The sequence below is a fragment of the Melanotaenia boesemani genome, chromosome 19, assembly GCF_017639745.1.
Source record: "Melanotaenia boesemani isolate fMelBoe1 chromosome 19, fMelBoe1.pri, whole genome shotgun sequence".
Taxonomy (NCBI): Eukaryota; Metazoa; Chordata; class Actinopteri; order Atheriniformes; family Melanotaeniidae; genus Melanotaenia; species Melanotaenia boesemani.
In genome coordinates, this window is record NC_055700.1 from 14,135,389 (window position 1) to 14,149,157 (window position 13,769).

The 13,769-nt window shown below is 36.7% G+C and overlaps 1 protein-coding gene across 1 annotated transcript; it reads left to right on the forward strand.

Annotated features, from left to right (window-relative positions):
* The first annotated feature begins 86 nt into the window (after positions 1-86).
* On the forward strand, positions 87-6,593 carry coq4 (coenzyme Q4 homolog (S. cerevisiae)). Its single transcript, XM_041970545.1, has 7 exons — positions 87-175; positions 1,275-1,427; positions 3,754-3,850; positions 3,945-4,047; positions 4,259-4,388; positions 4,846-4,939; positions 6,085-6,593. Exons 1-7 carry the CDS (start codon positions 112-114, stop codon positions 6,284-6,286), a joined length of 843 nt encoding a protein of 280 aa, XP_041826479.1. The 5' UTR covers positions 87-111; the 3' UTR covers positions 6,287-6,593.
* Positions 6,594-13,769: the final 7,176 nt, after the last annotated feature.

Consider the following 13,769-nt stretch of genomic DNA (forward strand, 5'->3'; position numbering starts at 1 on the left):
GGTAAGGATGTGTACTGCTCATTTACATTTTGTCAATAAAGATTGTTCAATAAAAAAAAATAAAAAAACGGGCTACTGATACACTGCGACGCATGCGTACTGGGGTTCAAAATGTTGCCGCTGTGTTATAAACTCTTCCAGGTAAACCAGCGACACTTGATTTTAACCTCTAAAGGTATGCATTACATCGATGTCATCTGTGAATTATTTTTAATATTTTTTATAAATACATTTTAAATCCAATATATATATATAATAGCTATTTTAAAGCTGCATTAAGCAGTATCTAAACTAAACAGTCGGTTTCGACCTATGGTTTCGACCTAGCGGTTTGCTAATGTTGCAGTTGCAATGTTCTTAGCTCAATTATATAATGTGACTTCTGTCGTTCTAGAACACATGATGACTGTTTGCTAACCTTCTTGCAGTCATCAGTAATATTCTTAAAGTAGCACCTGGATGTTCTTCATTTTTTCTTTGAATGAAATGATTGTATGTTGTATAAGAGTGGTAGCAGTCGCTAAGGACAAATGAGCTCGACACACGGGACGTGACAAACAGCAGCCACGGCGGCAATGTCGCGCATCGAGCTCTCGGATCGCTCTCCCCCAAAAATGATTGGTTATGATATTGGAGGGAATTTTGACATTTCCAAACTATTCTGTGACAGACAAGACATGAAGAATGAAGAGTCAGACGATTTAGCTCGAATTGACAGAAATCTTGCTGTTGACTCTAGTGTACAAAAGGAAAAAGTCAACCCTGAGTTAATCCCATTTTATAAAATAATTAACAGCATCGTGAAAATCATGATTTGATGGTGGACCTCAAGGCTGATCTAGATAAATCCATGACCTACGCCCGGAAAAATTCTCCCTGGTACCACACGGCTGCCTTTTTATTGACATCTCAATAATCTTTGCGTGAAGTTTTGTAAAGTGTGGGGAAGTCAGATCCACCTTAAATTATCTATTCTTTCACGTTTGGAAGTGTTTTCAGACTGCTCTGTATAGCCTGCTGTCATTGGTCAGTCAATGAAACCCCTCACTGATTGGTTGTAGCGACAGCGACAAAAATTGAACATTTTTCTATTTTCTTGTGTCACGTCGCTAGCCCCGCGTGTGCACGTCTACGTGAACGAGCTCAATATTTAACAAGCATGAATGTCACCTGTCGCTTGGCTGGAGGAGGGCAGCGATTTTCGCTTCATTGCGCATTAAGAGGTGCATCTCCAACAATCCAGTTCTTTCTTTGTTTTACCATTGTCTTAACAGTGTGTGTCCACCACCTCCACACCAGTCATACTTGCCGAACATATTGCAGCTATGATTGTCTTTACCCTGGGCACATCCACACTACACCCTTCCAGAAAGCCTTGTTGGCTGTTGGATCTGGCGTCACAGCCCTCCAAGACCCTTACCGACATGGTGAGACTTTCACAACAACAGAAAAACTTTAACATTGAATTAACATATTTGCTTTGACATTTTATTTAAAAAGCCCTTCATTTGATTAAAATGCTTGAGACACTTACTTACTTAATTAATGGCATGCTCTGTCTGTATCTCTAATATCAGATACTTAAAAATGTAGGCAGAATAATTTCTCTTGATTGAAAAAGTAGTGCAGAAAAGCCCAGTAATAGTATGCAGGAATGTATCAGTGTAACTGATGATTCAAATTTATTTCTTCAGTCTCTTTTTTTATTTTTTATTTTTTTTATGCTTGAAAATGATCACACCTCCTTTCTTTGATTGTACATAATATTGTCTACTATAATTATTAAATAATTTATTAACCTCTGTTTCTTTGGAGTTTATTATCACATGCTTAAAAAAATCTCTCAGAAACAGAAATGAGAATGAAAGGCCTTAGAAGCCAAATGTCAGGGCGAAACTATGATGCAGAGCGTATCAACACCTGTCAGCTGATGTTCAGTCACACATTTGGCTCATCGGTGGTTTACATTTTTAAATAGCTGCTCATGTGTTTACAGGAGTATCAGCTTCATTTCTAAAGTAATCGAGCCAAAAGGTCTTTTATCATCTTTAGACTGGCATTCCCTCAGACATAAAATAAATCTCTGATACAAAAACATCTGTTTTCATAGTTGAAGGGTTTCCTTCTGATAAATTATATGTGTACAGTCAGCATATTTTTCTTCATCTTGGTCTTCATCAACATGAACTTAAGCTAAATTTGTAGACAAACAATACTTAGGAACAAAACAGCATCTGGGCACACTTTCCCTTTAGATTTAACAGAAAAGTGTTTCCAAACCTTTGACTGGTAGTGTATAAGTGGTTTGGTGACACTATTCAAAGGTAAGGTGGTAATTGTACGTCAATGGCCTATTTTTGTAATTTATGCATACGTCACTCACCTGCTCATAACTACAATGAGGGCAAAAAGAGGCTTTTACATGCTTGACTCGATCAGCCCAAATTATGTTAAAAACGTGGGTAAAATGCCCTATAAAAAGACAGATCAGTAGAAGTTGAAGAAAAGAGAATTATTAGGGACTGACTTATTTATTAGTTATTTTAATTAGTTATTTTGATCTTAAGAAGCCGTCTAAAGCAACTACAGTTGTGGTTTTGATGGCTAAACCAGGCGACCTTGCCGGCAGAGAAAATAGACTCTGTGAAGCAGGAAGACATTAGTAGTGCTGGCACTCTACAAGTGGATTTGAGATACTTCATTGGTATTTCCAACACTAAATGACGACACTCACATTACGATCATAATAATTCTTTCCATTATGTAAACACGCAACTGATCGTATCACTTTATCTAGCGTCCATCTAGCGTATACATTTTTTAACAGTTTCAATAATATAGGTGTTAGCGATCCAACAACATTGTTTTCAAAGTATATTACTCCAAATTCAGCCTTGTCCCTTAATTTCAGTCATTTAAAATGTGGCTCTACTGAGAACTGACTGTTTCTGTGTCTGAACCTTTAAATGTTCATGAGTGGTGCCTGTTTATGCCCCTCTCTGGGAGAGGATCCGACCTTCGCTGGCGCCTGCTCTGTGCTTTTTTGTGTTTAATGACTGAGTGAGCACTACATACCTGGTGCCAGGGCATCACCTTCCATTTTATGTTTATCGCACAAAAACTTATTCCCTGTTTGCATGCCTTCTCACCTCGGCAATTTGAACAGCCAAATACACTGTCTGGCATTGCTGTAACTTCCTCTGTAGAGACGGACACAAAACCTAGTTCACTTAACTGGTTTCTGCCCTCTGGAAGCAGTTTTGATGAATGCATAAATTAAGAAAAGGGTCTTTTGCCAAGCATAGTTGTAAATGGATGGGGGCCGTCAGTGGCCACATATTTCCAGAAAAAAATGAGTGAATCCAGTAAACTCAGGTACAGCGATGACTGCTCGACGGGAAACCACTTCAAAACTGTCTACATGTGCTCTTTTATGTTAAGGCATTACATATATTAAACGGCTTTCAAACACCTATCAAACAAAGTTGATACTGCAGTCCTAAAGATCAGAGGCTTTTCACTTTATACACAGAATTGTTTGTCCATTCAGAGACACCATAGTCAAAATGTTGGCACAAATATGGCAGCTACCATGTATGTGGACCCACGACAAATAGAAACAGTTTTTAATTTTAAAATTTTCTGTCATTAACATTTTGAGATTGTTACACACTGTACCTTTTTAAATTGTACATTTATGACCAACACGCCCCATCTGAGAAATTGTGCTAACATCCTTTGTGAATGTTACAGACATGGTCGCGGTGCTTGCGGAGACTACAGGACACCAAGCTCTCATCAGTCTCAGGGACAGGATGAAAAATGATCCTGAAGGCTATACTATCCTAATGTGAGCCATTCCAGCACTTTTTAGTACTTTTACCTAAGCATTTCCCTCACCTCTTTGGATGTTGTCTTCATTTTTTAATCACCTGGTATTACAGAGACAGACCGAAAATCCGTCTGTCTACACTTGATCTGAAAAAGATGGCCTCATTGCCCAGCGGTTCTTTAGGGAGAGAGTATGTCCGTTTTCTGGAGGACAATGTGAGTGGTCTACAAAAACTTAAATATTAAATATTATTCTGCACATTTTTCATTTCCAAATATAGAAAGTAATAAATAATAATAAAAGTAATAAAATTACCCAAATTTCCCTGAGGACTCTCCAAAGGGATTAATAAAGTATTTCTATCTATCTATCTATAATCACTTTTAAAGAAGAAACTTTGCTTACCCATGTCCTGCTTTCTGGCAGAACGTGACCCCGGACTCAAGGGCAGAAGTGAAGTTTGTGGACAATGAGGAGCTAGCTTACATCATGCTAAGATACAGAGAGGTCCATGACTTGTTGCACACCTTACTGGGCATGCCCACCAACATGCTGGGTGAGTCAGGTTTATATCTCAGAGCAGCGCTGACCTGTGAAACTCTAGTCTATGAAGTCCAACTTAACACATGATAAGGGCTTTGTGTTTATTTAAAGAATATGTATGTGCATGTATAGATTTATTATTGGATAAGTGAACTCATTCATTTCAGCTGTGAAAGAGTTCTATTCACACTTTGTAGCTTCTCTTTCACATTTTTAGGCCTTTACAAACCTCTTACAAATTTAAAACTTCTGATCTGAGGTTTGTATACTCATAAATGAACTCTCTTACAAAAAACTGTTCTGAAAATGTTTGAGTTTTCTTTTTCAGAACAAGGACTGAATTTACATTTTTAGTGTGTTCACAGCAGAAGTAGGTTTTAACACCATTACACTGTTGACTAATTTCTGCATCTCCTTTTCTCGTCTTTAATTTGCATGTTTGTTTCTGTGTATCTTCCTCTTGCTTTCAGGTGAAGTGGCTGTGAAATGGTTCGAAGCTGCTCAGACGGGGCTTCCCATGTGTGCTCTGGGAGCTGTTTTGGGACCACTTAGACTCAGTACAAGGTTCGGGACCAGCATTTCTAAGAACACAATACCACAACATATACAGAGCTCTGTTGAACTATGAAATTAATGTCAGTTTGTTCACATATGAGTGCTCACCTATAAGTGGTGTCTGTGTTATAATTAAAGCAAGTTTAAAGCAGCACATTTTCATGCAGGTTTTACTGATGAGAATTAATAGTTTCACTTGGTTGGTCACATCAGAAGTTAGAGTTGTGTTAAGAATTAAATGTTGATGTGGATGACTTGATATTAATCTATGGTTTTTGTTGTATGTTTATAAAGTTTAGAAAATGAAAAAGGATTGAACATCGTGGAAGGAAAAATAAAACCCCTAATTGGCCAAAAATAAGAAATACTTTCTATAGAGCCAATAAATGCCACTAAGGATTAAATCCCCATCTTGAATCCTTTGCTGGATGTCCCCTGTTGCTACTGTTTAGGGTTATTGACCATTTTTCATCTTGTGAATATTCCAAATATGAGATAGAACTAAACCATTGAGCAGTGGGGATGATTTCGAAGTCTTCTCACAAACTGTGAATCTGGGCTCCATCTGGTCTGATATAAAGAGCAAGAAGAGATTCAGAAACTTAAAGGGCAGCAGAATTATTCTGGTAATTTCCAGGTTTCTTCCAGTTTACCACTTATCCAGTTTGATACTTTGCTGGAAATACTGGAACTACACAAAAAGATGACGACTAAGTTTTTCATCATTAAAGACGGGATGCTGGGAAATCAAAGCAGTCAGTTTGTCAGCTAAAATTTGGGGTAATTTTTCTGTATGAGGGCTCTGGGTGGTTAAACATAAGATTGTTAGACATGTTAGATTTTGAATGTATGGAGGTATTGAACAATAAATATGAACTTAGTGTACAGTTTAATACTGAAGTATTTAACATGAATATTTATAGTCGGTTTGTTTGCCAAAGGACAAAAAATAAGGAAACAGATCAAACAATGGCTGGAATACTGCACTGATTTTAGGGCCCTTTTCGAGTCCTGACCTCAGTGATCATAGGAAGCAGGAAACACTCCACCGACTGTTTGACTGAAAAATGTTCATGAACTGTTTATTTTCCTGTAAATCATCAAAACTTCCACATTCCTTTTTAATTCCTTTTTCTTCATCTTCCTCCTCGCAGCCGTTTACAGTCACTGTTTACTTCATTGGGCCCTTGGGCTCTGCAGAATGGCAGGCAGGCCCGCTGTGTCCTCAGCATCTTCTATGAGAGGCGGTGGGAGCAGAGCCTCGAAGACCTCAGGCAAGAGCTCAACATCGACCCTCCGCCTGTCATACTCAAAGCTGCAAGCAAGAAGCTGAAAGACAGCAAAACCGGTTCCTGAACCATCAGTTCCTCGATCTTGCGGATAGTTCAGGGACTACTTGTAAATGACTAAACTGTGGAGAAACCAGAAAAATTTCAAGTGTCAGACTCTGGAATTTTTGACAAGGATATAAATATCTACTGAGGAAGTGGGAAAATTTAGTTCTTTGTAAAAATCAAAATTTTTATTTTTGTAATCAGCTCCTGGCTTGATGCGTCAGCTGATGAAACGTCCTATTTAAAGAGGTTTCGTTGCCATCTGTTGTTACGAATTTGATGTGAATTGTTTATTCAGTCCCAAATAAATGTTCATGATTAGCTCTTGATCACAATTTAGATTTTTATCCAGTATGCCTATTTTAAACCAGTAAAGTAACTGGGTTAATGTTAAACTGGTAATTTTTGACCCATTACTGAGAAATGTTAAAATGTGCACCTGTTACAGACTGTGAGAAAGCAGGCATGGCACAGCTGCATCTGTTCAGTTAGACTGTCTTATTACATAATTGTGCCTCCACTTTGCAGAAATAACAACAGGAAGTGAAATTAGGTGCACATTTTTACATTTTTTAAGAACAACCTCAATAACTTTTATAATGCTTTTTATAATAAAATAATCTTTTCCTTATTAAAAGTGCTTCACAGAACATCACGCCAACGTTATCGGCAAACTCAATTTTATTTATTTACTACAAATATTTCTAGAATTTATTGCCAGCAGCAACCTAAAAACTTGTGAGAGGGTCAAATAAAGAAAAAAGTTCATACAATAAGCCCCTTTCTGAAAGTTTATTCTATGAGCTTCAGGTCGTTTCTAAGACGAGGCTGAAACTTTGAGGGAATCGGGCTTTCGCCGTGGCAACACCAAAGCTGTGGAACCAGCTGCCTTCAAACATTTAAACAGCCTCCTCACTGATTGTTTTTCAAACTCCCCCTAAAACCCACTTATTTACTTTGATTGGATCACTAATTGAGGTGATGCTTTTATGTTTTTTAGGATTTTATATTGTTTTTGGTCATTTTAGAATTTCTTGACTGTTTTCTGGCCTATTTTTGTGTATTTATAGATATATGTTTACAGTGCTCTATAAATAAATTGGATCGGATATTAGCAGATTAATTTGTTATAGATGAGGGTCGGTATAAGAGGAGCATGCAACAGAGCTTTAGTCTATACAAGCAAGGATGGCTCGTGTCGTTTCTCCCCATTTTCTGTCAAACCCAGAGTCATTGATCAGGTATTTGTTAATGCAAAACTAAAGAACTTCATCTACAGAGCATAATTTGAAAAGGTTGGGGAAGTTTGGGGAAAATGCATAAAGGCTGAGGCTGGAAGCCAGTACTGGATGAGTGTGAATGTTAATCCCTGAAGATGCAATGTATGAGAAACCTTCACACCACCATGATCAATATAGATACAGCGGCTTTGGTGTCATTTCAAAACCACTTTCACTCAAAACTGACTGCTACTTCACTGAGTGATGTAACCTGAAATTGTATTATTCAGAAAAGGATCTGTATATGAACTGTGTAAAAATGTCCCCAAGTTCTGTAGAAACAAGCTCATCTCTGACAAACAGTGGACATGTACGGGAGTCAGATGAGTCCAGGTTGCAGCTGAGCTAAAGCTAAACATCTGATGGCAGGTGCTCCATACCAAAGATTTGAAAGTCCACACAGGCTGTTTTCATCTGTGTTCATGGCAGGTGTGACTTGAATATTTCTGAGCATACACTGATCCAAAGTTGTATATTGGAGTTTTAAAGGGTACCATTAAAGAAACATCTCCTGAAAGGGTCGTATATTTACCCGAACAATTATAAACATCATTCTGCATGCAATGTGGTTTCACACGGTGTTTGGGTTTGACTGGCCTGCCTGTGGTCCAAATCTGTTTCTTACTGGGAATAAGGAGCACAATGAAAAGGAGTCTGACAACAACGCCAACAGCTGTTGAGCAGCTGAAAACTTGTATTTAGCAAGACTGGACAAAGAATTGTCTGGAAAAACAAACTGCAACAAATGTAAAGTGGGACAGGCAAGGCAAGACAGTTCATTTGTTTAGCACATTTCATGTACAGGACCATTCAAAGTGCTTCACATTAAACGTTAAAAGCAGTACGGATGGTGCAGAGAAAGCATTCAGAATTAATAAAAGACAGAAACAAATGGCAAAAATCACAATAAAATAATAAATTACATTAAAATGATTAAAAGCAAGATAAGCTAAAAGTTATTGTACAAATTTCATACATAGGCTCATGAGAAAAGAAATGTTTTTAACCTGGATTTAAAAGTCTACATTTGGTAAAAGTTTAATCTCCACGGGCAGTTTGTTCCACTTGTTTGCAGCATAACAGCTAAATGGTGCGTCTCCATGTTTAGTCTGGACTCTGGTCTGGACAAGTTGACCAGTGTAATAAGATCTAAGAGCTCTGCTAGGTTTATATAATCTGAACATATCACAGATGTATTCTGGGCCTAAACTGTTCTGGGATTTGTAAACGATCAGAAGGGTTTTAAAATCAGACTGTGGGGGCCTAAAGCAGTTCCATCAGTGATGGACTCCTACACCCGAAGTGCAAAAGGGAACGCTTCCGCAGGTCCTTCATTCCCACAGCAATTAGACTGTATAATGCTGCATTACAATCTACTGCATCACTGTACCCACACTCACAGGACAGTATGACTGACAGCTAATCATGCATTTTTACTGTATTGTGTATATAATGTTTCTTTCTTTTAATTGTTTTTATTTAATTCTTGTTTTATCTCTTTTGAGCTGCGGTAACAGTGAACTTTCCCCATTGTTGGATCAATAAAGATTATCTTATCTTATCTTAACTTATCTAAATCTATTGTGTGACTGACTGGAAGCCAGTGTAAAGATTTTAAAACTGGTGTGATGTGTTCAGATCTCTTCTGGTTCTGGTTAAAGCTCTAGCAGCAGCAGCATTTTGGATGAGCTGCAGATGTTTAATGCTCTTTTTGGGAAGTCCTGTTAAAAGACCATTATAGTAATCCAGCCTACTGGAGATGAATGCATGGATGAGTTTCTCTTGGTCTTTCTGGGAGACTAAACTTTTAATTCTGCTGATGTTTCTAAGCTGGTAAAAAGCTTCTTAGTGACAGTTTTGATGTGGCTGCTGAAAGTCAGATCTGAGTCTATCAACACTCCAAGGTTAAAACGTGGTTGGTGATTTTAAGAGCAGAGTCGCCAGGTGTTTAACAATGCTGACCCTCTTTGCTTACAAACAGAATAATCTCAGTTTTGTCTTCATTTAATTGTAGAAAATTCTCCCTCATCCAGGTGTTTATTTGCTCCAGACACTGACACAGGAACTCTATTGGGCTGCCGTTGTTGACAGAGACACATAAAGTTGTGTATCATCTGCATAACTGTAATAATTAATGTTAAAGTTCTGTAATATTTGACCCAGAGGGAGCATATAAGTTGAACAGAAGAGGTCCAAGGATTGACCCCTGAGGGACTCCACATGTCATGGCCACTCGCTCGAATTCATAGCTGCCAATCATAACAAAATAACTCTGGCCTTCTAAGTAGGACCTGAACCAGTTCAGAACAGCGCCAGAAAGTCCAACCCAGTTTTCCAACCATTGCAACACAATTCTGTGATCAACAGTATCAAATGCAACACTGAGATCCAGCAGAGCCAGGACTGACACTAGACCAGAACCAGTACTCAACCTAATGTCTTCTTCATCAATGTTATACTTCAGTCGTCACATCTGGTGGTTTTACAACAGATGTTATCACCATGGAGACGGTTGGTGAGATGATGATATATGAATTCTGAATTATGATCTAGAACGTGGTAGAGATGATTTAGAACACCAGTACATTACATGCTGCATTTACTGACCACTGGACATCTGACGTTTACCCAAGGGAAGGTCAGTTAACACTAAATATTTGTAAGTTCTGTTTATACCATGCAGTAAAAACGGGCAAATTTCAGGCATATAAAAACTTGCGAATGGTGATTAATCCTGATTAATTTGTAAGCTTTCAGTAATCTTAATTAATTAGTTTGAAAGCTGTGATTACTCCTACTAGTACTTTAAATTGTCATTTCATTACTGTTACTGAATAAACAATATTTAATGGAGTAATAATAGCATTCACATAACCATTAAGGTTATGTGAATGCTATTATTCATTATTTGAAGTTCATGTGTAACCTGTTTTCTTAGTTGTTTTGTTTGTGTGTTAAATATATATAAAATAATTTTGCATTGGCATATTGTGGTGTGGTGCAGTTTGTCATATGGTGTGACACTCATAAAATTTCATGTGACGTTCACAATTGTGACAAGAAACAGCTATGTTAGTAGTAATTCATAAAAATATCAATAGAACACAAATAAAATATTATCAGCAAGAGTCTCAAGCAATTTCTTACAGTTGTTACAAAATTTAATCTAATTATTAATCTATTAATATGAATCTAATCTAAAATTAATCTAAAATATTTTGAAAGATTGAGCAGTGATGTCCTCATTTGCATGGTGATTTAGAAAAAATACCAAAATATACCAAATTTTCACAACGGAATGTTAAAAATCAAAGAAGTCATAATTAAATGTTTAATGAAGTGAGTAAGAAAAAAAAGAAAAAATTCAAGGCACTCATGCAGCACATCGAACACACACACACAACACAAAATCAACAAAAACGAACACATGTATGGAAAGTTTAGACTTATAACAACACAAAAAGAAATAATTTTCAGGGATAATATCGCAGTTTTAAAAAAAACACCAATATATATATATATAAACATATTTTTTATTTATTTATTTTTCTAAAATGTATGAAAGAGTTGCCTCTGTTGTTAAGGACTGACTGATAACTAACAACGTGAGATCATAAAGACTAGAGATGAATTTATCTGTGCACCAAAATACAATCAGGCATTTTAAGTAATTAGGTGGCGCCCTCTGGAGGTGAGTTGTGATGTTTCAAAACGCAGGTTAAACTATAGCGAACTCTACTGAGTGTCTTGAATTACGTTTTGTCCTTTCATGACTTATTGGAAACATTTGAAAATAATTAGTTTAAATAAAAAGAAATAGCTTGCAATAAATATTGTTTGTTAACAACTGATGAACACTGATTATTCAAATCAAATCAAACTTTATTTATAAAACCCTTTTCAATACTAAGTGCTTTACATGTTTAAGAAATTTAAGCACAATTCAATTCATGCATGTTAAAAACAAAACAAGCCTTTACACATCAAAACTGAATTACCTAAAAATTAAAAAAACCTATTAAAATCTGTGTTTATTAAAGATCAAGATAAAAAGGAATTTTAGGGTATTTTTGTTATCTGAGATGAGGTTTGGATAGTTGTTTTCTTGCCTGTTTTACTGAACTATTGTAGAGTTTGAGTTGTTCCTTTAAAATTTAAAAATGGGCTGTTAATTTAGTTTTTCTCCATTTCCTCTCTGCTCTCCTGCAGCTTTTTAACTCATTAATTTCCTGGCTTCTCCACTGTGTTTTTTTTTTTATTTAACTCCTAATGATTTTGCTTTAAGTGGAGCTGCTGAGTCAATGGCTAAATTTAGTTTGTTGTTTGGTTTAAAATTTCAATAAAACTTGCAGCCACTTCAGAAGTAATATATTGTTTCCTAGCAGTTTTTACCAAGGTCTCCTGTTGGCTAAAACTGGTGATATTAAAAAGCACACAGTAGTGGTCTGACACAGCCTGGTCAACAACAGAGGACACACCAGTGTACAGGACATAAGTTATGACCAGGTCCAGAGTGTGTCCTCTGTTGTGAGTAGGCTGTGTAACATGCTGATGAAAACCCATACTATTTAAAATGTTTAAAAACTCTTTGGCAAAGGGAAGGAGGAAACGACCCTTCAATCCACAACATCACCAGACAACAAACTGTTACACCTGTACATGAACACACCAGCAGCCCACTAGCGCAGCCACCCTGGGTCCCGGCCCCTGGAGTAGCCTCCCCGCTCCTGATTGATTTATTTTTTATTTAAACGTGATTGCATTAAGATGTTTTATTTAGATAAAATTTATGTCATAATGTGACACTGATGCATCAGAAAATATAAGCTTTTATCTATAACTTAATGAGCAACATGATGCAGGCTACTATAACATGTAACGTCTTGATATTTATTTTGTAAAGCTCACTTACTAGACGAACAATAACAGAACAGTTATTTGTAGTGTTCTAACCAAAGTCATATGTAAAAGTACAACAGACAAAATCATCATGATTTATGTCATTTCACATGATCTCGTGCCACACTCCATGATTAGCATCAGTTTTTTATTTAGTTTTTAACCATTTATAGCTCAAGTCTGAAATGCAGGTTATATAAATTCACAAACATTAATGCATATACACAGTTTATATATATGAGCTTATATATATATATATATATATATATATATATATTTATATATGAGCTTATATATATATATATATATATACACACACACACACACACATTTTGTTTTACTCCCATTCTGTCTCTCAGGTCGGTTGATCAGCTGCTCCTGGTCATCCTAAGTTTGAAGCAGAAACTCAGAGGGGATAATTTCTCTATCAATGTCCTTATGTTATGAAACGACCTACCTTTGCCCATTGACAGGCCACCTCACTGCATATTTTTAAAACCCAGTTTGGGGATTTGATATTTTTTTTTACTACGTTTATTATTCTTTTTAAACTACCTTCATTAAGGCATAATTTTAGTTAACCGTTTTTCAATTTTTTTCCCCTTTTTGCTCAGTTCAATATAAATAACTATGTTGAAGTGCACATCAGAGGACATGAACTGGACAGAATCAGTCATGCAACAAATCCCTGCTGAAGTTAATCCAATGCTCCTGTGAGGTCACTTTCCATACAAGGGGAGGTTAAAAAAGGCCATGATCAGGACACCTCATTTTTTTGCACCAGACAATGCAGCTGCAGAGCTTCTACTCATCCCAGTGATTGCTTGTTCATTCTGCTGCAATCAGGCAAGCAGAGGCTAGGAGGGAGCTTCTGTCCAACAGGCCAAAACATCAACATCAATCTCAAGACTTTGCTGATGCCGTGTTTACTGACTGACAACTTATACTTGCAGTGGTATTGTCACTGTCAGAGCAGCATTCCTGTTAATTGCATTGCATATTAGAACTTTGTAGGCTCTAGAGCTTTTAAGTGTATTTTTGTTTAATATTCTTATACTGTAAATATACCTCTTTTTATTTAAAATTTTCCCAATTATAGAAATATTTCATTGCAATTTGTATAGTGTTTATGAGTGTATATTGTGTATATAGCAAAGAAATAGTACATCTAACAGAGATAAATGGTAACTCTGCTGGACCAAGCTTCAGGACTGTGTTCCAGGAAGCTGCAACATGCACAAAAGAACCAACCACAGCAGCTGAATTCATAGTTTGTTGGCTGATAGAAAATATTTTACAACATGAAATAACAACATAAATGGTTGG